At 34.0% G+C, this 23,633-nt stretch overlaps 1 protein-coding gene across 3 annotated transcripts in view; it reads left to right on the forward strand.

Annotated features, from left to right (window-relative positions):
- GMDS (GDP-mannose 4,6-dehydratase) overlaps nucleotides 1-23,633 on the forward strand; it is a 262,026-nt gene that overhangs the window by 165,320 nt on the left and 73,073 nt on the right. For all 3 annotated transcript variants that reach the window (XM_087930773.1, XM_026715076.2, XM_026715077.2), the window contains one exon: nucleotides 16,252-16,370. In XM_087930773.1, coding sequence (XP_087786899.1) covers nucleotides 16,252-16,370 — 119 coding nt within the window. The remainder of the gene's footprint in view (nucleotides 1-16,251; nucleotides 16,371-23,633) is intronic.

A 23,633-nucleotide genomic window follows, 5' to 3' on the forward strand; every position in this document is an offset into this window, starting at 1 on the left:
TCTTCCTTCATATATATTTTGCTGCTCATGATATTCATTCACTCTCAAACTAAGTTGTCCTCATTCTCTTTCTTTTGCATTCTCACTCTCATTTTTGTATTAAGTCTGTTTCATTTACTCTTATTCCTCTTCTTTTTTAACTACACTATTTCCACTGCTAGCCTGACATTTTTTATATTTTCTTGTTACAAGAGAAGGATTTCTTAAGTTATACTAAACAATTACCCTCACATTTTTAAACAAATTAGTTGTATTCATCAACTCTACAGACTGTATGAGATGATTACTGTATAAGGCCTATGATAAGGTTATATATAATAGCTTTCCACATCAAGAGCTAGAAAATTTGATTAAAGAGAGATTGATGGCTTATACAAAAGATCCTATGGAGCATGTGTTTATATTAGCAAAATTATAGATTTTTAGATTGACAAGGTAGAATTTACATTGAGTGGATTTTCCGTTCAAGTAATGGTTCACAAGGGACTTGATTTTTTTTTTTTGGGGCTGCTTTGTGCTTTCCTGGTTTATGCTTTCCAGTAATCCATGACACAAGTATAACCTACAACATATCTTAATCAAAAATTCAATAATATTATTAAAGTATACACTATTATATATTATATCTCTCTCTATATAAAAGCGAAATACTACTCACACATCATCACAAAATCTCCAGAACCATAAAGCTTGAAAAACTTGAAATTACAAACTACAAACTTGAAATTTGGCACCTATGTTCCCCTTGGCTTCTAGGTGCTCACTAAGAAATGATTTTTCGAAATGACCATCTAAACATTAGTATTTCTTATATTATTATTAACACACTCTGATGCTAAGGAGTTCTACTCCCCTTCCCCACCTGAAAAGAAATCTGTTCCAAATGCAAAATATAAGCAGAGGAGAGGAGTTTTAGTTTCAATTTTACTTTCGCAGCACCAAGCAGCTTTAGTACAGAACAGTTGAGCTAAGCCACACCCAGGCTCCTTGCTCACTCAGCAAATTTTGTTTCCGTTTCCAAACAAACCTCAACTCTCTCACACGCTGACAGGATGCTAGCCAGATGAATACTGATGGATGCTGATAGGCAGAGGCAGAATTTTTCCCCTTATATTCCTCAGTCACTAAATGAACTGTGGTAAGTTTAGGATTACCCATAATAGGCCTAAAACAGAGCCTTGAGGTACTCTACTGCGTGCTTTCCTTCATGTAGACATAATTCCATTAAGGACTACACGTTGAGGGCCTTTTTTCATCAAGTTGTGAATATGATGATAATGCTGTGTGTGCAAGATTACTCTCCCTCACCCACACACCCTCAAGCTTCACTGCAGTCATGACCACTCACTCATCCTTCCTCACCTTGGCAGCAGCTATCCAAAGCCCTACCGCTGTGTCTCCCCTACCACTTATGAGCCAGCCTGTGCCATGCCTCTCCCACCATCCACGTGTCCCCTCACTCCCTCTCCCTCCTGGCAGAAGCCTCTTATCCCTCTTGTCAGCCTACTTTCTTGCCACCTGTGACTTGCAACTTTCTGCTGGCTTCAAACTACTGACTGGTTTTGAGAAATTAGTAGAAAGTTGTGAGGAGATTCTCACTTAATGATCCACCATTCTCACTTAGTGAAGGCAACAGGGACTGCTGTCACTAAGTGATGCAGTCACATGATGTTGCACGTTAATGATTGCATCGCTTAGGGGTGGAAATTCCAATCCCAATTACCATCATAACTCAAGGACTACCTGTATGTGATTTAACACTAAATATATCAATTGTAAACCTCTTCTTTATTTTTAATGAAGCGGGGGATGGAAGAGAAAAGCGTCATTATCTTTTATAGATTCATAATGTTTTCACATGCAGATAAGACAGCAAATGGATCGCATGGGGCAGAACAAAAAAGAAAAATGGTACATTGCAAAATATGCAACTTAAACAAGGCCAGAAATTATTACTTTTGTAATTACCAAAACTATTGAAGTTAATTTTAAAAACCAGCTTTGTTTAATGATAGAGAGTGTCCAATGGAGTATAATAGATAGTAAATGTTTTTTTAAATATGATGTACTGATGCTGTTTGCTATCTTAACTCAAATACTTTTTTTCTGCTAAGTCTTATGCAATTTAACAACTCACATACTTAATTAAAATGACTTATAGGGGTTGCCTAGTGGAAATAAGACAGAGAACATTGAGTAGTTAACTTAAGATGAAAAATGTCCTCAGACAGCCCTCCAGGAAATAATTAAGATGGAGCCTGTGCAGCAACTACCCCTTGCTTCCCAAAAAACTGATACTTCCTGAATATTTCTGAGTCTGTGTCTGATTCAGAACAAGAAAGCAGAGTGTGTGAAGAGTACTCAGGCGATGAGCCTAAATGGTAATGATCTTTCTCTCAAAAGTTATCACTGTACTTTGGAATATTTATCTCTGGTTTAGTAAGGTTTAGAAAACAAACATTTAGAATAGGAATGTTTCCCAAATCCACACATCAGAAATAGTAGGGCATGGGAATAAGGAAAAGAAGACTGGATCCAGTTTGTTCTTCCCTGAGATTTTTTTTAAAGTAGGATTTGTTTTTGTTTAGACTATAAATACTTGTTACAACACGTTGTGTATGAGAACTACATCCAATCCAATCTGAAAAAGATATGACAAAATTTTCAGAGAAAGAAAATACAATTAACTAAAATTAATTAAAATTCTATTGTACATGGGCTACTTTTATGTATACTGCTATAGATCTGTTAGAGGTAACATAACCTCTAAATTAAAATTAAATTACATCATCATAACCTTAGAGAAATGTATACGAGTTCATTGTTCTTGAATATGCATGCAACACTTGGATAATAAGCACTACATATCTCTTGTGCTATGATCCTACATTTCTATTAGGAACAAGCAAGAGTGCAATCCAAGTACTAGTTAGAAATGAATGAAAGTAGAAATCCTGTGCTACTCAGAAAATTTTTTCCTCTGCTGAGTATTTTATTACAGAGAGTTGTCGTTGGGCTATAACTCCCAGCAGGCCCAGTAATAAGGAAGCTTACTTCTCAGAATATCTGAAACATGATAGGTTCCCCTCTACATCTCACTTCTATTTGTGGGTCATACATCAACAATAATGAGAAATTCAGAAGTCTTCTTTCTCAACTGCAGGTTTCTTCCTCAGAAAGGCTAGTAAAAAATGAATAAATAAACAAAATATGCTTTCTAGCAACAAATATTCTTTACTGTCCTTAAGCCTTTGTCCACACTGGACAGTAACTTTAATTATTTTTTCTTGGAGTGTAATAAGGTTTTTGACTTGCTATTTTTTTTAAAAAATACTGTATTTTATTTTAAGATATTTTTAAAATTGGATATTGTATTTTGCTGTACTGAAAAATGTTCTGTACTAAGAGTTTGGAATAAAATCACTTTAGGATTTTCATACTTCTGAGAACAGGTTTATTTTCCACATATAGGGCATAAAAGTGCCTGTTTGAATTGTCCATGTGAGTTTTGGAGGTATATTGTATTTGCTTTACTAATGAAAACTGAAATCTGCAATTGTATATATGAGTTCTAATAGGCCTGCATATTAAACTGCTCATGTTTCCTGTTCTAAAAGCTCATATAAGACTGAAGCACTGAAAATGTTTATCTTTCGCCATTGGATATCTGCACTTGACAGAATGACACACAAATAGGCTGAACAGCTGCTAATCAAACTCTTTAAAGCCACCAAACTCACTTTTGTCTTTATTATAAAACCAAAATTTGGTCAACTGAGGTCAAGTCGTGCACTTAACGCAGCTTTATATTATAGGCAGTGAACTCTAACAGAGACTGAAGTCATATATAAACACAAAACTTTTCTGCTGCTGCTCAGGGCTGGGATTAACTTGGATCCCCCAGACTTCTGCTTTTAATGAAATTCTCTCCCTTCTATTTTCTTGTTTGGAAGACAGTCCGAAGTTATCTCATGCTAATTTAGTTAGGCAGTGCCCTCCAGGGATGTCACAGGCCTCCATGACCCCTCCAGAGAGACTCCGGGAAGGGATGAGGAGAATTAAACATTCCTGAGAAATTGCAAAACAAGAGCCCCCAGAGATTTGTTGAGAAACTAGCTCCAAACTATCTGCCAGAGACCCAAGCCACCTTTTCAGCACTTCCTTGACATCCCTCTACCAATCCCATCTGGCTTGACTCAGGGGTTCACCACGGGGACTGGGAAGAGTTGCAGTGGAAAAGTGGAATTCAAGGGAGGTCTGATTTACACTGTTTGTGTGGGATACATCAGATAAATGGAAGGAGCAGTCCAAGAAAATAATGGATCTTGTTTCACTCCAGTGCCTTTCCCCTGTGTTGCTTTAAGTTAAAGATACTGAATGAGAAGGTTTAACTGTTCATTAGCAGTTGTATAATTTGATGTAAATGTATGGGCATATTGAGTTGTATTATGGCAAATGTTTGTTTCTCAGAGCACAATCCTGCAATGCTTTTTACTTTACACAATCCTGCAATACTTTTTACTTTACACAATCCTGCAATACTTTACTTTTACTTAATTTCGTTACTCATGGAAGACTTCTAACAGACATGTCCTTGTTCCTTCTGGGATAAAGTTGATTTAAATGTTTAAGGGTATTATTTTTCAACCGCAGAGGATACTCCCACATCTCAGGGGGGATTTTTTCTTTTTTTTCTTTTCACGAAATCTGTTACAAACTACCCAGGGCAAAATGAAGACATGAATCTGCCTTACTTCAAAATAATCTAGACTTAAGTGGTTTAGTAAGAACAAATCTATCATTGTACAAATAAAATTGATGAGAATACAGTTCAGAAATAATAGCTGCACATTTTTATATATCTTCATTCTTTATCAAATGAAAATACATCTTTAGTACCAAATTCCCTTTCAAAATATAGTTTACTATATTCCAGATGTATTATGAACATATGTTTTAAAAATAATGTATACTCCTCCTATCAATTATATCAAATATAAAAGGAGATCTCTCTTATTTGGCATTTTTAAAAAAATGCAAACTTTTTTGTTTAAATATATACATATTCTAAATACTTGATAGATTAATCTATCCTGTCTTTCCTCCAGAAGCTAAAGGAAATTTTCAGGGAGGTTTTCTTTATTTTAGCATCTTAACAAAGCTGTGAAGTGGGTTAGGCATCTATGATCTTCCTCAGAAGAATCTCATCCCCTAAATGCTAGTGTTGTAATTAGGAGCAGTACTTTGCTGCAAAGTAATGATCAGATTTTTAGGTCTGGCTCCAGGAAACCAGTTTTGGTTTGGAAGAATGTGGACATTTGCTCACTTCATAATATTTTAATTAGTCAAAATATTACCCCATCATTACTTTTAGAGGTTTCTTAAAGTTTATATGAGCTTCACATAAACTTTGATCAAACAGACTTCATGAGGCACTGATAAGTATGTTTAAACACATCGTTTAAAGCTGCTCATAACATTCTGACTGCTGATAAAGTCTTATGCTTTAATAGCTCGGTCAGGTGACCTATCAGAGGTAGATAGAGTTTGCCTCATGCCCTGGAGTCCCAGACTCTTCAGGAATTCCCAGGTATCAAGACAGAATACAGATAGTCCTTGACTTACAGCCATAATTGAGCCCAAAATTTTTGTTGCTAAGCGAAACATTTGGTAAGTGAATTTTGTCCCGTTTTACGACCCTTTTTGCCACAGTTAAGTACATCACTGTAGCTGTTATGTTACCATGGTTGTTAAGTGAATCTGGCTTCCTCATAGCCTTTGCTTGTCAGAAGGTCGCCGAAGGTGCTCACATGATTCCCCGGACACTGCAACCATCATAAACATGAATCAATTGCTACATGTCTGAATTTTGGTCATGTGATCAGATGCTGCAATTGTTCAAAGTGTGAAAAGGGCCATATGTTACTTTTTCCAGTGTTGTAACTTTGAATGGTCACTGTTATAAGTCAAGGACTACCTGTATCCCCTTTTTCAAGATGATATGCCCAAGATGACTTATTCCTCACAACAACCTTGTAAGACAAACTGAGCAGGAACCTAAATCTCAGCCTTTCTAGTACAATCTAACACTATAACCACTTTGACTATAATGTATGAAAACTGATGTAGCATTTGACAGCAAGTTTCAACATGAATTGAATAATTAGTCAATTATGGTGTCAGCTGAAGCTTTTTTTTCCTAGGCAAATTAAATAAAATAGAGTCACAATGAAAACTTTCACCTGCAATCTAAATTATATACAGTGGATAGAGAAAGTCTATACACCTCTGTTAAAAAGCAGGGTTTTGGAGAAGTTAAAAAAAAAATCATACCAAGATAAATCACTTCAGAATTTTTTTCCACTTTTAATATAGCATATAAGCTGTGCAATTCAATTGAAAAACAAATTGAAATCTCTGGGGAAGAAAAATAACAATAAAAACATACAGTAACATGGTTGTGAAGTTGTGAATTGTACAGCTTATGTTGGAGAAAGGTGGAGAAAAATCTTGGTCTGATTTTTATTTTTTTTTACATCTCCAAAACCTGGCTTTTTAACTGAAGTGTGTAAACTTTTTTTATATCCATAATATTCTTGTGCCAATCTAGGAATTCCTATCTTAATACAGAATGACAGTGCCCTGGTTTTGTATGCACACAATGTAATATTCCAGGCAGTGGTGAAATGCTCTGGCTTTGCTTCCCTCCTCTTTTATGGAATTTCCCCGCTGGCATAAACCATTGGCCCATCAATCCAATGAGGATGGGGTGGGGCGTGGGCATTCTGGACAGGTGGTGTCTCTCCTGCCTTATCAAGTGTATCAAAGCAGGAGGTCTCTCAATCAAAACTGGAGTCTTTGCATAATGTGTCTAAAGTAGGACAATTTGAGCCTGACCACTTTTTGCCTCTAGTCAGAACTCTAGATTGAAAAGGAAAAAAATACCATATTGTAGTTCCAGTGAACGTCCTGGTCTGCCTACGTGCTTCTGTAACCTGAAAGCGAATGAAGCATTTGTTTTATGAATTCAACTCATTTGAAACCCGTTTTATTAATTGAACTGTTTGAGTGATTAAAGAAAAAGTGCATATACAATTTTTGGTGAGTTCATGTTTCATAAATACAATTGTAGCCTAAGTATTCTTTCTTTATCCTATATGTATCCTATGTATTCAGCCTTAAAATTTCATCACAGTCTGTGTTTTGAATACTGTATGCATATTTATGAGACATATTCATTTAAACTCCATATATTTACAAGTGATGCTGAAGTGCTTTCTTTTTTCCTTTTTTGTTTCCTTTATATTAACCATAATGCTTCCTGGTTGAAATTGAGATGGTCTCTTTGTGCAAAGTACATGGTTAATCCTATTTTCTTTTAAGAATTGAGACAGCATTGCATGAATACCTTAATCTGAACCAAGCAAATCAGCCACCCAGCTCTTGCATCATGGTGATCAATACACCCTGCATGATGAATGGCTTTAAAGGGATTAAGTTGTTATAGCAACAAACCAATACTTCCCTTGAAAGTTGACTAAGGTTCTTTGTAAAAAGAAAAAAAAAAAAGAAAACATGGCCTTTGACTAGTCCTTTCCTAGCATTCATTCCAATGTCTGCCAAGTCTAACCACATTCTGGGTACCACCCTTCACTCATACAGTGATTAAGTTGATTAAATAGGGTGGCTGCTTTTGAGGTTTTTGGATTTTTTAAAAAATAGAATATTTGTGCTTTATTTGTATATAAGAGAAAATAATATGAGAAAATTAATACTTGAAAACTATGCAAGTTGATTCTTTAAAAATATTTCTTCTGAATTTCATGTAGGGTAAAACTTGGAATCATTCTTCATATTTTTGGAAATAATAATAATAACAATAATAGTTTGGTTTAGCAACAAAGATTTCAAGAAAGAAGATTGTGTATTGATTCTTCTTGATGGTCATGATTTTCCAAGCATCAAAAATCCTTCTGCTTCAGGTTTCTGATGTTGTTTACATTTTGGTTTTTCAGTAAATTGATGTCATGATCTTTCTCTGTGACATATTCAGATGCTTCTTTCAGTTAAATCTTCATATAGAGCAGGTTTGATCGCAGCCTTATTTATGAAAGCAAATTATGCTCCTCTTTTCTATTTTTAATATTAAAAACACAGTAAGCACAAAGCGAGTAGACATTGAAGTAAAAGAGATCCGTCAAAATCAATCAAAATAGACAATTGAGTGCAGCTTACTGGAATAGAACGTTTCCTAAAAGTTTCCTAAAAGCTTAGTCAAGAATGGGGCCAGGTACATCTACTTAAGGTACAAAATTCTTTAGGCTATGTATTACCTTGAAATCTTTTCATGAATTGTTATTGATAATTAGTAGATGGACGATTCACTATTGGTATGGCAACTAAACAGGACAGCTATAGCTACAGTCTCTTAACAGTTAAGACTTCAGAAAGTATAGATATTCTTTAATGGATATAGAATATGTGACAATAGTCTGGTAAATAAGTGCATCACACATTAATTCTTTCCAATACTACTGTTTTAAGAGTACTCTGCTTTCTTTATCATCAGCATCTTTCAGAATCATCTTTTTTTAAATAAACAGTGCTGATTTGTTTCAAAAGTACAGTTTTAAAATAAATCTTAAAATAAGATTAAGATTCAATTCTTCACCTAGACTTCTTTTAATTCCTTAAGCATATTAAATTTTATAGGAAACATTTTTAAAAAGCTATTACAGGTAGTCCTCAACTTACAACTTTCGTTTAGTGACCAACTTCATTTGAAGTTATAACAGCATTGAAAAAAGTGGCATTTGACTGTTTTTCACACTGCTTTATGACTGTTGCAGCATCCCCATGGTCATAGGATCAAAATTTGGATGCTTGGCAACTGTCTCGTATTTAAGACGGTTGCAGCATCCCGAGGTTATAAGATCACCTTTTGCAACCGTCTGACAAGGAAAGTCAATAAGGGAAGCCAGATTCACTTAACCATTTCATTAACTTAACAACTGCAGTGATTCACTTAATAACTGTGGCAACAAAGGTCATAAAATGGGACCAACTCACTAAAAAAACTGTCTCATTTAGCAACACAAATTTTTGACTGAATTGTGGTCATAAGTTGAGGACTATCTATACACCATGGTTTCAGAAGAGGATACACCACCCATCCACGCATATATGCACACAAAACACCTGTATAAAAAATCATTCTGAACTTTTACAAGAAAAAAAGAAGAAGAAAAAAATGAAGGGTGACATATATATTAAACTCCTTTTGTCAGTGAACTTTCCCAACAAACAGCTTTCTGTTTCATTTTGCCTCTGGCAAAAATTTCTAAAGATCAGAAATAAAGCCTTCCACAAATACTTTTGTATGTTGAAGAAACAATAATTTGACACTCACTGATACCAGGAAGAAGACAACATTGAATTTATGTTTGATAATACAGTAGGGGCATTGTGCATTCACTCGAAGCAAAAGATGAAAATTTTAGAATGAATTAAGGGCAAATGTTTCTCAGAGTTCATACTGCCTCTATTCTTAAGCATATTCTTCTATTGCCGGTTATTGAATTACATAGTCCAGGGAGTTTTACAAGGAGAAAAAAAAACTACTATGGTTTGTTTAGTATTGTCCTTCCTGAGCATTAGAGCATGCTAAGAAACTGCATTGGTTTCCCTTCCATTGAGGTCCCCCAAAACTTTTTATTTTTACAAGAGCAGAACTGTTGTTCTGAGCCCAATGGCCATATTTAAAGCAGGTTACTGACAGGAAAAAATATAATTATTTGTAGGAAAATATGTTTCAGCTTATCTATTTGGCAAGTACATACTGTAAGTGAAGAAGCTAATTGAGAGGGTTAGAGGGAATTATTTCCATAGAGCAGATATAAGACAGGTATAAAAGAGGAAATAAAGGCTTATCATTTGTTTAATATTTCTAGCTAAAGCTACTGATCAGGGCTCCCAGGCCTTTAAGGACAAGGGTACTTCATTCTCTTAGAACTTGTATAGGAGATATGTCATTATTTACAAATAAACCTCTTACCTGAAACCAGAAAGGGATGGCACCTAACAAAAAACCTTTATTCCCATATCTACTTTGGTGGTAGCCATATAACCAAATCTAATAGCATAACGTCCCATATAATTTCAAAAATACTGGAAAACATTCCAATTTTTCTGTTATACTGTGTCATTGGTCTTTAACTGGCTTATCTTGAGCAATGCATTTCAAAGATAAATCGCAACAGGGAACATTCATTACAATTTTTAACTAGTTCCAGTAATATGGATAGACGTGGTTTTAAAATTACTTTTTATGAGCAGAAAACATAAGATTAAAAAGTCTGTGTGATTACAAAACCGTTTGTAAATAATGAAGCAATTACAGTATGACTGGCTATAATTTTTATATTTCATTTCTCTCAGATATTGATCTTTACTTTCCATGCTCCAGTCATGGAAGTTCATATACTTGTAAATGAGATTAATACCATCATTAAAATGATGGTGTCCACTGCTATTTCTAAATATTGTATCATGATCAATGTGATAGTATAACAGAATCTGCTCTACTATAGATACTATCTCTGATGACACAAGTATAAGTTTCTGCAAGTCAAAGAAACAAGCACTGACAAATAATCCTGGGTCACAAAGAATTAGAAATAATTGAGGAAATGAACAATTGCAAGGTTTCACAAGGTTTATACCACAGTCAAGACACTGTGCAGGTCGATCTTGCTACCATGACCACATAAATGCTTCCTTTATGGTAAGGAGGCAAGAAATGTAGTTAAAGTGAGCCTTGATTAACAAGAGTTGCATTAATGGATGACAGCACAGTTAATAAGTTTTGGTTGGTATACTAGATTGGTGAGACATAGCTACAGTTGCTTGAAATGTTACATAGAGAGGGAGGGAGAGAGGGAGAGAAAACAGGTTATTTCTACAAGGGTGTTAGCCTATATGAATGCTGACTTATCTGCTGACATCAAACCATTTCAACTGCCAAACTTAGCCAGGAATACTAGTGTAATATCCTTGGCATAACAACTTATTCTGTTAACAGAATGTCAGCAATGAATTCCCATGCTCATTTTATTTTCCATTTATTTGTTTACAAATCAAGCCTGGGATCCATGTTGTAAGTTTAAAAATCTTGCCTTTGATCATCATTGTGGCTATGTTATTACATCTTTCAAAAAGTGTTGAGAACCTATTTCTGATTTGCATGCAAACCATAAATGCAAGAAAATAATTATGAAAATGCCCATATGATAGACATATTATATGCCCATATGCCTACATAGTATTCATTGCTGTGAATCAAAAATTAATGGGGTCACATATGAAAAATGAGCTATGGACTTCACACCACAGTTGGATTTTGTCTACTTCCCCATACAAGATTACAAACTCATATTTGGAATTCTTGAAAAATCTCAAGCATTAAAGAGGCAATTTCGCTGTTGAAGTCCAGAGATAAATTCAGCTGGTCTATGGATTTATTTTACTTTCTGTTATTATCACTAATCTATCATCAAGTTTAACAATGATATAATATTACAGATAAGAAAACCACTTGGAGAACTATGTATTCATAAAAGTCTAGTGTTCTATTGGATTATTTTGTTAATAACTTTTACAAAATTCTGTCTTTGCCTTTACTGTGTAACCTCATGATAGTTAAAAGGCAGCCAAAGTCAAGCGGTGAATTTTATCACAGATTGAGGCCTAGCCATGTCACGGGTCACAGTGTTCAGCATGTGAACAGGAAGGTGAGAATTGCTGAACTTTTAGCTCAGTTGCGCAGCCCCATCAGAGAACAAATGGACCAAAACACTCCACAGCTGTATAAAGAGATGAACGGATGAATACCTATTGCACAGAGGCCTTTGTGTTCTGGACATGGTCTAGCATTATGATGGGATCCACTAGGCTGAAGCTTTGCAGCAATTAAAGCAACATTATCACACTGCACACAGGACCATTTATCTTCTAATTTAGCATGTCATATGTTCTATATTTGCAATCAGTGATTATTCATAATACTCCATTGAAGTTTAAACAAAGATTTTTTTCCTTTATCAAACCAGTAATCAATTCCATAACAGTTGCAGTATTTCTTGTTTGTGTTTAGTCTAATCCTGAACTTGCTACAATATCAACTCAAAAATGAATGACTCAAGAATCAATTGTTTAGTGTAGATGGGAAGAGCAAACTCGTGATGTTTGATAACTGAGTAGGAAAGCGCACGCATTTCTACATAACTGGTTTCCTAACTATTTGCTGCTGCTGCTGTTGTTATTATTATTATATTTTATCCCTTCTTTTTTAATAAGACGTAACTATATATATTCATGGTCAGTAACTATATTGTAAAATAAGCAATTGTAAAAAGATAAATCAAAGTTGAAGCTATGAAACTATATATTTAAATATGCTTGAATTAGCAACTCTAGCTTAAGCTAAACATTTATTAATTATATAATATTTGATAAATTTTATTGTTTATTATGCATTTGATACAAAGTTAAAAGAGCATTGGAACACATCAGAAATGTATAGTACACATCAGAAATTTACATCAGAAATGTATAGAACATCACACAGAAATTATTTATTCATACATTGCAGTCTTGTATATGGTGAGTCGCACTGATATGCTTTAGAAATTTTATCTTGAAGGGTTTTAATATGTTGGGTATAATGCAGTAAATTATAGAATATGAAAGTTGCTGGAGTGATTAATAACCTTATATGTCAACTATGTAATCTTTATGGCTTTACTATTTTATGAACCAGGTAATGCAGCACATATTACTGCACCACTGTATACACATAATGAACAATGATGTTAGTAAGAAATAATGAAAAGTTATTGTATGACCTGAATTTGGTATTATATTAATTTAAATCATATTTGGAGAAAATTAGATATTAGCCTTTAGGCTTATAGTATTTCTGCATTTTCCATTGATAATTATTAGAGGTTTTCTTCAAAGCATGAGAACATCTCTTGCAAATACGAAAGTACAGTATATAATAAGATGATCAAGATATCCACTGTAATCTAGGAAGTGTATCTTTAAATGTTAGCTTATTCTACCTTTTGTGCATCTAAAAACATCTATGTATAAATGAAGAAACAGTAAGAGTTTAGAATTAAAGCTGCCTTTCAAAGACATGTGTATGTCAAGTTTAAATTTTACCTTCCAGTTGAAAACTCTTAATTAAGCATGTACATTAATTAGAATAAAATCAAAGATATTGTTTCCTAATAAGAAATGGCTAAGATATCACATCTGACATAGAATACAAATATAAAGACATCCCATATATTTATTCAGTTATTAACTGCATCCAAACTACTAGTTCAGCTGCAGAACTGGAAGATACTACTAAGCTCAAGCTTTAGTTTTTAATTGTAAAATTGACTTGCAACTACAATACTTGTATGAGCATACCTGTATTTAGTATATAGTTTCGATTTGATGAATGGGAGTGGAATCTGAACAGTTCAGGTGGTATTTACCAAAAGTAACTGAGCTGTCCCAGAGCTTACATTAATCTGATTTGCAGAGTATCCACTAGCATCTGGGGACCTACTAAAGTTGTTTTCTTTAAATGTGATGTGACGAGGTCAATGCAAATAGCATTGTGGGTTATCCTACAAGATAACAGCCCCTTTATACCATATGGGGATAGTTTGAATTATTGTGTTTGCATGCTGATTATTTATTAAAAAGGAATTCAACTTTACAGGTAGCTCTCTGTTTCTTTCACAAAGGGATTAAAAATATTTCATTCATTTTGAATGGACTTAGCAGCAGTAAGTTTTTTTCCAGATATATAGCAGTGTGGTCTGGTTGATTGAGTACTAGACTGGGAGTCTAGAAACCCGAAGTTCTGTTCCAGGCTCAGTTACTAACCTACTGTGGGATGCTGAAGATATTTATTGTTATAATTACTCTTCTTTGTTTTCTCTGTATTAACTGTTTAGTACTGAAACCACATTTATACCAACAGGTCCAGCTGAATAAAATAGGTGAAGCTGTATGTGCCTTATAATGGATATTTGCATTTATTTATTTAAAACCTGGATATAGCCGTCCATCTTTTGTTCATTATAAAACATCTTTTTTTTATCCTATATGTTTATGACTATAACAACGACTTTTATTTTTGGTAATTGAAATAGATAGTTATAAGTCATAATTGATGAAAGAAATTCCACGCTATTTGGGCAAAGTGAATCTCAAAGTGTAAGTGTTCTTAAACTGCATAACAACTGTATGTAAAAAATATTCAAAGGGAAATGCCATTGGAAGAACAAAAAAACCCCTAATAGAATGAAGAATTTATGTTGTTTAGCACTTAGAGGTTACATCAATCTGATTTGATTTTCAGTATGCTCAGAAGGCACTACTCTGATGGTCCATTTGTCCATAACAAATGGTATATTTGTCCCTGGAACATTACCATCTGTTCCGCTCACAGTTTGTCCACTTTGTTATGTCCCAGATTACAAGGGCAACTAGCACTGTTGGTAGAAAATAAACAAACAGTTATTTCTGAACAATTGAATACGCTTATGGATAAACTTCTGGTTTTCCAGAAAGGTTAAAACTTTTATCTTTACATGACTATTGATGATAAATTTGGGATAAATTAAATATATAATACAGATAAGTGTTCGTATATTGCAGTGAGATATATAATTTGTGAAAAAAAAAATTAAGAACCCATCTATTTCTTCCTCTAATATAAACTAAGTAATATTTTGCAAATACAGTCTGTGTATCAGTACTTTACATTGACCTCTCCATTGGTGAGTTGCAGGCTAAAGATTCTAACTTATTTAGAACAGCATAAGAAAGCCTGAATAGAATTGGGTTTTAAGTTTGGGACATATTAGTCATATTATGACAAGAGTGATCTTACTTTTGCAAGAATGTTATGATTTGTTCATTTATGAAATTGATCTGTTGTCCCAAAACTCATGAATTGTAGTTGGTTTACAGATACAAACAGTGTCTATGGGGATTCTAGATCATCCAGGTCATGGTTGTTCTGAAGGTGCTTTTCCAAAAGGCAACTGGACTTTCTTGGGGTGTTTTTCCTTGAAAACATTTCATTTCTCATCCAAGAATCAGAACTCAAGAAGCTTCTTGAATGAGAAATGAAATGTTTTCAGTGGGAAAAAAAAAACCAAGAAAATCCAGTTGTCTTTTAGAAAAGCACCTTTGGGACAAAAAACACTACACCACCTCTATAAATGAAAACCACAGTAGGCTAAAGCTATAATTGGCCTTTAAAATAATAACTACTGCATATAGAATGCAAAAAGAGTAAGATTAAAAGAGCAGGCATTACCAAATGAAATGTAAGAATGGATGTGTTGTACGTCTGTAAAACTAGAAGGACCTAGATTTCAGATTGTTGGATAGGGAATATAAAAATGAAATCCATATACTTTAATAAATAAATAAGACTATGTCTGATTTAATTTGCCCATGTTATGCTTACAAATTCATTGGAGAAGGCGATGATGTTAGGAATTGTTAGTGGACAAAGAAGAAGGGGCAAGCAAAGAACACGCTGGCTTGATAACATCAAATCTGATGTAAAGTTGAACATACAACACTTGAAAGAAGCTGTGCTTGATAGGGTAGCATGGAGAGCCCTTTCCTATAAAATCACCAAAGTCGGACACGACTAAATGGTTGAAAACAACAAAAATATATCTTAATGTCTTTGCTTACTATTTTTTACTTCTTTTTTCTGCTTTGTATATCATTGCTTATTCCAAAGTGGAATAATATAAGTATGCAGGTAAGATGTTAAACTGAGAAGTAAAGGGGGAAAAAGTCCTAGAAGCCACTTCCATGTTGTTGCCAAGAAAAGGATCTGAACCTGTCCATTAGAATCAGATTTGGCTATTTTACAATATAAAGTGCCAAAGAAGATTAAGAAAATTTTATTTATTTTATTTTATTTATGCCCCATTTGATTATTATTGTTTCCCGTGTAAATAATTCAAGTGGCAAACATATCTAATACTCCTTCCTCCTCCTATTTTCCCCCACAAAACCAACTCTGTGCGGTGAGTTGGGCTGAGAGAGAATAAGTGACCCAAAGTCACTTAACCAGCTTTTTGTAGCTAAGGTCATACTAGAACTCACAGATTCTTGATTTCTATCCTGGTGACTAACCGGAATTTACTTTTCTTTTCACAGGCAATGTGGCTAATGTTGCAGATGGGTGAACCAGAGGATTTTGTCATAGCTACTGGTGAGGTCCACAGTGTCCGTGAATTTGTGGAGAAGGCATTTCAGAACATTGGTAAAACTATTGTGTAAGTAAAGGCCCGAAATGACAATGATATCACATGATGATTATTCATTCATGTCCATTTATTTGATTGTAACTTTATGGCATTTTTCGATATATGTTTTCTCCTTCATCTGATGTTTATAAAATTTGAATTTCAATTATATTTCATTCTAGTTTGAAGACATATCACTCTTTACTAAGAAAAAGAAAGTTCTGCCTAATCTCAAAACATGTATATGCTGTATAGTAATGAACAACTATGAAATTACATTTAGTGTTTATTTGGTTTTAAAATGATCCCTTTCTGAAAGTTTGAGATGTGTGTTAATGTTAATTGTCAGTAAGAAACTTTATGCTAATCTAGACTAATCCGAATGACAGCTTTTGCCAGGCTTTTTTAGACATAGCAAAATCTCTGGCAGATGTACTAAAAAAAAGGAATATAGCTAGAAAGCAGGTTCTGTTCTTTAAACACAATGTGCTTTGAACTTTCAAAGAGAATCAAGAAGGAAAAACAAGCTCTACAGCAGGATTGCCCAACCTTGGCAACTTTAAGACTTGTGGATTTCAACTCCCAGAATTCCTCAGCCAGCTGGCTGAGGAATTCTGGGAGTTGAAGTCCACAAGTCTTAAAGTTGCCAAGGTTGGACACCCCTGCTCTACAGAATATTTCACATTTGTTAACATTATTTGAATTTGTGTTCTACTTTGCCATTAAAAAAAATCCCAAAACAAATTAGTGTAGTGAAATTATTCACATCTAGATTTGGAATAAAAGAAGGCAGTTAACAGTTTCGAGATAGCTAACTAGTATGTGTCTGATAGTCCTTCCTGGTAAAATTTGGCACTCATTAATTTAAAAAAAAAGTTATTAATGAATTTAAAAATTATGAGATAGTGATAAGAAAGTATGAAAGAGTAGGATTAGCTTAATTTACTACTTCATAGTTTATATAGTAACTATATAATTGCTTTGGGATTGTACTATATCATAGTAAATTAATTATCAAAGTAAAATTATTGTTTATATATATGTATTATTTTTATATATATGTATTATTCCCCAGTTCCCTAAATCCAATTTTTTTTCCTGGTAACCAACCAGAATAGTAAATAGTACCACTCAGTAGACTTGAATTTTCAGTGTCCGCAGTAATGTCAACTTTTCTCCCACCCCTCAGTAATTGCCATCCTATTTAGCCATAAAAATGTTGAGGCAATAAAGCTCAATATATACTGCATATTATATACAGTGGTTTTATTGCAAAACTGAAATATTTCTCTAACTCAGATAATAAAATTAGGCTCACTTCGTGAATACTTTCTGTGGTTTATATTTTGGTTTATTATATTTACCATTTTCTGCTTCTGTGTCTTTTCTGGTGACCATGCATAAGCAAGTCAAACTCGATTAGAAAAAAGAAGGATGAGGAATACTTTTTCCCACGATACCAATATGAGATTCTGAGAATCACTGATACATTTAATATAATGTGCCTGAACCACAATATCATATTTTCTTCCTTTCCTTTTATATTACTGCCTTGCCAAAAGTTTTAATGCTTTAGTTTCCATTTTCAGCTTGTACTTCTAGGTAAAATGGTGGCTCGTGTATGTTTTGTTTTATTGAGACAAACCAAGATCACTAAATGCTGTTGTTTTATTTAAGTCCCCCAAACTTAATGGTTACTATTATTTCTCTTGATAAACATAACAAAGGAAGTGATTGGGGAAAAGAAAACAAATAAGCCATAATCTTATGTTCATTATTGTACACTAGACTATGTTTTGAAAAACATGCAAACACAGGCTGTATGTTTGCTTACCATTGGAATTTAGTTCAACTGTTCCTAATGTTAGCATGATTAGAAAAATTTACATTGCTAATTTCTTTCACCATTAATTAATTCATTTTTAATACCTCATACCTGAAATGAAAATATCTTTCAGTTAACAATAAACTGTCCAAATTGATGTAAGACAGAGATGGATTGGATATAGGATTCAATTAAAAATAAAGTGAGCTAAATTAATTAACTTTTTAAATATAGAAAAAAGAACATAGAAATGCATGTCCATACATGAAATATATTTGAGGTTGGGGAGTTAAAGTAGCTAATTTGTAAGAGGTAATTGTATGCATATTACAATACAGATGTCTTCATGCTGCATCCAGTTTTCTTCTGATCATTGTGGAAACCAGACACAGATACAACTAGTCCTTGACTTATTGAGATCCAAATTTCCACTTTAAGCAAGGCAGTTGCTAAGTGAGTCACACCCTCTTTTACAACCTTTTTTGCCACGGTTGTTAAGCAAATCACTTGGAGTTCTTAATAATATGGTTATTAAGTGAATCTGGCTTTCCCCATTGACTTTCCTTGTCGGACAATAATTGGGAAGGTCGCAAACATGATCACATGACCCCAGGATAGTGCAGCCATCATCAATACAAGCCAATTGACAAGGGCGCAAATTTTCCTCATGTGACTGTGGGATGCTACAACGGTTGTTAAGTGCGACTGTTATAAGTCATTTGTTACTTTGAACAGTCCCTAAGCAAATGATTGTAAATTGATGACTACCTGTAATTAGAATGCCTGTCTCTTCATATGTTGGTGAAATTTAAAGATAATACATACATACATACATATGCCAAAATCCAATAAAGCAGTGTTCATGGGAGGCATCTTTGGATGGTAACACTAGTACTAAGTATTTTTGTATTTATAACAGTGAAGATGTGAACAAAGGAGGTGTGTTTCTTTGTTCCATCTCTTTTATCCTGATCTAGAAATAAATAATTTATTTGCGTAAAGCTAACCACATGGTTACAGGTGAATAAAATTCTATCCATCCACCTATTTACTACTTTGTGAAGTGAAACCAGTTTTGAATACAGCTATTCCTGATTTAGTGACTGCACCATACAGCAGCCATTCATAATCCCACAGTAAGGAACCATCAACTTATTTGTTAAGCAAAGCAGTCACTAAGTGAAACCACAATTATTTTTTTGACCTTACTTCAGCTTTCTTTAGCTTTGCAGACTTGCTTAGGTCATAAATGTAAAGTTACTTTTTCATCACCCTTGTAACTGTGAATGGTTGCTAAATGAGGCAGTCACTAAATGAGGATTACCTATATATTGCATGTCGTTTTAACTTTAAAATCCTGATGGAACATAGAAATTATGCTTTTAAATAAAGAATAAAATAAAACAATTTATGTTATTGATTTGTAAAATGCTTTCTCAAGATCAGACTCAGCAGTCTACTTAGTCAGATGACTATGTTTCATAGTATTAGTCTGGAAAAAAATAACTTTGTCAAGATAAACAGTTCTAAGAGTTAGAACTTTAGTTTCTGAAATATAATTGAACATTTTAACATTGCTAGTGCCAAAGAAAAATGTGAATGATAGGAGTCAGACAAACTCTAATTTAGTTCTTTGCAGTGACAAGAAGGCCTTTGAGCTACAAATAATTTCAATATACAAGTAAAACATTTTTGAAAAAAAAATCTTTCTGCCTATTACTAATTAAATAACATGACAGAGGAACATTTTCCTCCTCTAAATTAACCCCAGAAGGATAAACCAAACAGGCAAACACTTGTCTTGACTAATTTTCTGTCATTAATCTTATTAAATCAGAGCAGGACTGTAAGAATAGCCTCAAACCACTGTAATATACAAGAGTTTTTAATGGATGCTGTGAAAAAAGGAAGAAGTCTAATCAGGATTTAGAAAGATTTATGAATGCTTTTTTATTCTAACTCTGCATATAGTTCCACAGTAAAAGTATGCATTGCTTAAAGGGTTGAGATTTGCACCAAAAAGCAATGAATACATTGTCACAATCACATTAGTTGGTATTGCTTTTTCCTGAAATTATCATCGGTGTCTTATTCTTCAGAGAAATTTTATTTTTTCTGCCGGTATGGTCAAACTGTTTTGAAAAACATAGATTACAAATATTTTAAATAAATAAAGAGTTCTGAAAAAAATCACAGGACAGAAAAAGGCAAGTGTTCGTCTTATAATGTTGTGTTATGCTTTTTCATTTAATTTTTGTTTACATTTTGTGCTACCTGATAACCAGAGTCCAGTGAACAATATGATAGTAAATATTTTTTAAAAACTTGCACAGAAAGCATGGTAAATCAAAGGCAATGTAATAAATAAAATTAACAAAATAAAATTAATAGCCAAGCATATCTAAATCTATCTAAATAGTTCTTAAAATGGTAGAAAATATATATTTTTTCTTAGTACTGAAGATCATAACATAGTTTCCAGGTAAGAGTGCTTGAGAAGCCATTGTACGATAAAGGCTAACTCTAATATGTTAAAGCCACCTAGAATAAATCCAAGGAAATTGATTTATTAGGTTATTAGAAATGGTATCATTTGATCCACAATCAAAATGCAGTTGAATTGTTTAGTCACACAGAGTAACTAAGTAAAAACAGTACCTCAGTCTTGTCACTGTGATTTCATAGATAACATAGAATCCGATCTAGGAATAGGAAACAAAGCAGCGAGTCCCCAGCATTATCTTCTGAAATTGCCCAGAAGATGCTAATGTAATACACTGCCTGAGTAAACCTACTCAGAAAAGTAGTATAGTCTTGAAAACATCTGAGATGTCCTCTGATACCTCAAATTGCCCAGATTATCCACAAGTCAAGCAGTTTATGTTTGAAACTAGGATGTATAGAATACGATCAACAATTATCTGAGCAACTAGCCCAAGGATGTTTAACTTGCTGTCAGGATATAGTTTTTAATCATATGGGGGGGAGGGGGGGAATCATTTCTTTGGGAACATCTTGACCATTGCCTTTTTTAAAAACAGCATGCTTTCACTGCTTTCCTCAAAAAGGCATTTACAATCCTCTTTCTTGCGATGTGTCAATACTCAGCAAGATCAGAATCAATAAAAGCATGGTATTCCATGGAAGCAAAAACTGGAATTTGAAGGACAAGACAGGAAGACTGTCAACCCTTTTAAACTTTGGTATTGGGGAAGACTTCTGAGAATACTGTAGATCAGTGGTGTCAAACTCATGGTGTCACGTTGTCACATGTGACATATCGTGACTTTTTTTCCCTTTGCTAAGCTGGAGGTGGGCGTGGCCAACATGTGACGCATCTGGCCCACAGGCCGCAAGTTTGACACCACTGCTGTAGACAATGAATAATACAAATAAATCAACCAAGAACTTCTCATTTGTGGTACAAATGACCAGCCTTACATTATCCAATTTTGGATAAATTGATTATTTCAATTGTCCTGACCTGAACATCTCCAAGTTTGCTAGAATTAACAGGACAGCAACAGGAATACTAGCTATTTCAGATGAGAAACTCCATTCTTCCATTCACAATTCATTTCTCTGAAAAGGCACCATTTTCACAGATTTCGTTGCAAAGAAGAAAATTCTAAATCTCAAGTGAAAATAATCTGACCATGAGAATGGAGTAGATATTAAATTGCCTGTTTTCAGAATTTTACGAAACTGTCCAGACACAGTCAGGATATATCATGCTCTGAGTGCCCATATTCAATATGAAGTTAAGTCAAACAAACAAACAAACAAAGTATTGAGCTTACTTGTTGAGACAATTTCACTGTTATCAACATAGCTATAAGATTTTGAGTTGTACCAGCAACAAAGGCTTTTGGTATGTATGTTGAAGTCCAGCAGAATGATCCTATAGGTTTTTACCACCAAAACTAGCTATCTTAAAGCTAACAGACTGAAGATTGACAGTTTGCTGTTTGTTTGCCAACTTCTCATTTTTAATGAAAACATTTTAAATGGAAAAAGACTAGTGAAGAACAGAGTTTGGTGGGCTCCAGGGGAAGATATTAGCCCATTGATGCCTAGCTTTATGTAAATAAATTGTTTATTTCTAGATCAGGATAAAAGAGATGGAACAAAGAAACACACCTCCTTTGTTCACATCTTCACTGTTTTATTATAAGACTATTGTAAATACAAAAATACTTAGTATTAGTGTTACTGAGGACTCAGAGTTTTGCCTGTAGTCTTGGAAAACAAAGGTTGAGATCCTTGCTGGAGTGGGAAGTAGAAAAATAAGGCAGACTGATGTGCCCAGGGAAATGTCACTTGACCACTGAGGGCCAAAAAAGATTCTGTCAAATTTTGGGTGCATTTGCTGGGGGAACTGGCTGAATAAGGGGTTACCTCAAGCAAGGTTGGAAATTTTATAATTAGAATTGTGTTTGGATTTTTAAAATTATTTTATCTTATTTAAAAAGTGTGCTATGTGTAGAACTGTCTTTTCTTTTGGTATCTTTAACAAGGTTGATTTTGTTAAAATCGGGAATTGACCAGAGGCCTTATAATTGGCCTCAGATTATAACCAAGGCTTTTTTTGTTCATTTGTTTCCCTCTGGCATTTGGCCAGAGGTAGGATGGAGTTATGATTAGACAGAGAAACCACTTTATAGTGAAGGCTGGGGTGGAGGGACAGCAACAAAAGGACCTAATTTCCCAGATACTGTTCACCTCAGCCACAGATACCTCAGAGTTGAAGGACCTCAGAAGAACAACTGGTTTCCCCTTATTATATCTTCCTTACTTAGTTTCACTCATCCTAGCCTATCTTATCAAATGCTACCGGAATTAAAATGAGAATGGATGCCCAAACACATTCTTCCAATGTTTTTTTCTGTATCCTTGCATTTGCTCATTCTCCCCAGCCCACTGGACTCTACACTAAAGAAGCAAGTAAACTAAACACTATTCAACAACTGTTAAGCCCATGGCTCAAAACAATGACTATGTTTTCACTGCTTACCAGTGTTTATTTTCCAACTAGAAGACAAAATGACTAAAAATTAGAAGAGTATTAAACATAAATAAATGACAGCAGATTATTGAACTTAGTTCCTAAATAGGGGATAATTCTCATTTGATTAAAATCAGTAGCAATATCTCTACTGATTTATATTTATGGCTTGCGTGAGAAAATTCATCATGGTTGCTGCTAGGATTTGTTTTAAGTATTATCATTTTGATGCTGAGGTTTCTACAGAAGTAACATGAGGGATTTTGAAAGAGCTATATATTATTATCTTAGTTTGAAGATTTAAAAAAATACTTTCCTGCTGGTATTGGTTTACTTCTTATTTAGAAGCTTGTGAATATCATGTAGCCCTAACTTATTTTCAATTAAATATTTGCTTTTAGATCAATAATTCATTTGCACACAAATAGCAAAAATATAGGAAAATGGTTGAAATAACTTTTTG

Source organism: Pseudonaja textilis, chromosome 3 (genome assembly GCF_049901715.1).
Source record: "Pseudonaja textilis isolate UNSWEBS1 chromosome 3, rPseTex1.2, whole genome shotgun sequence".
In the NCBI taxonomy this organism is placed as follows: Eukaryota; Metazoa; Chordata; class Lepidosauria; order Squamata; family Elapidae; genus Pseudonaja; species Pseudonaja textilis.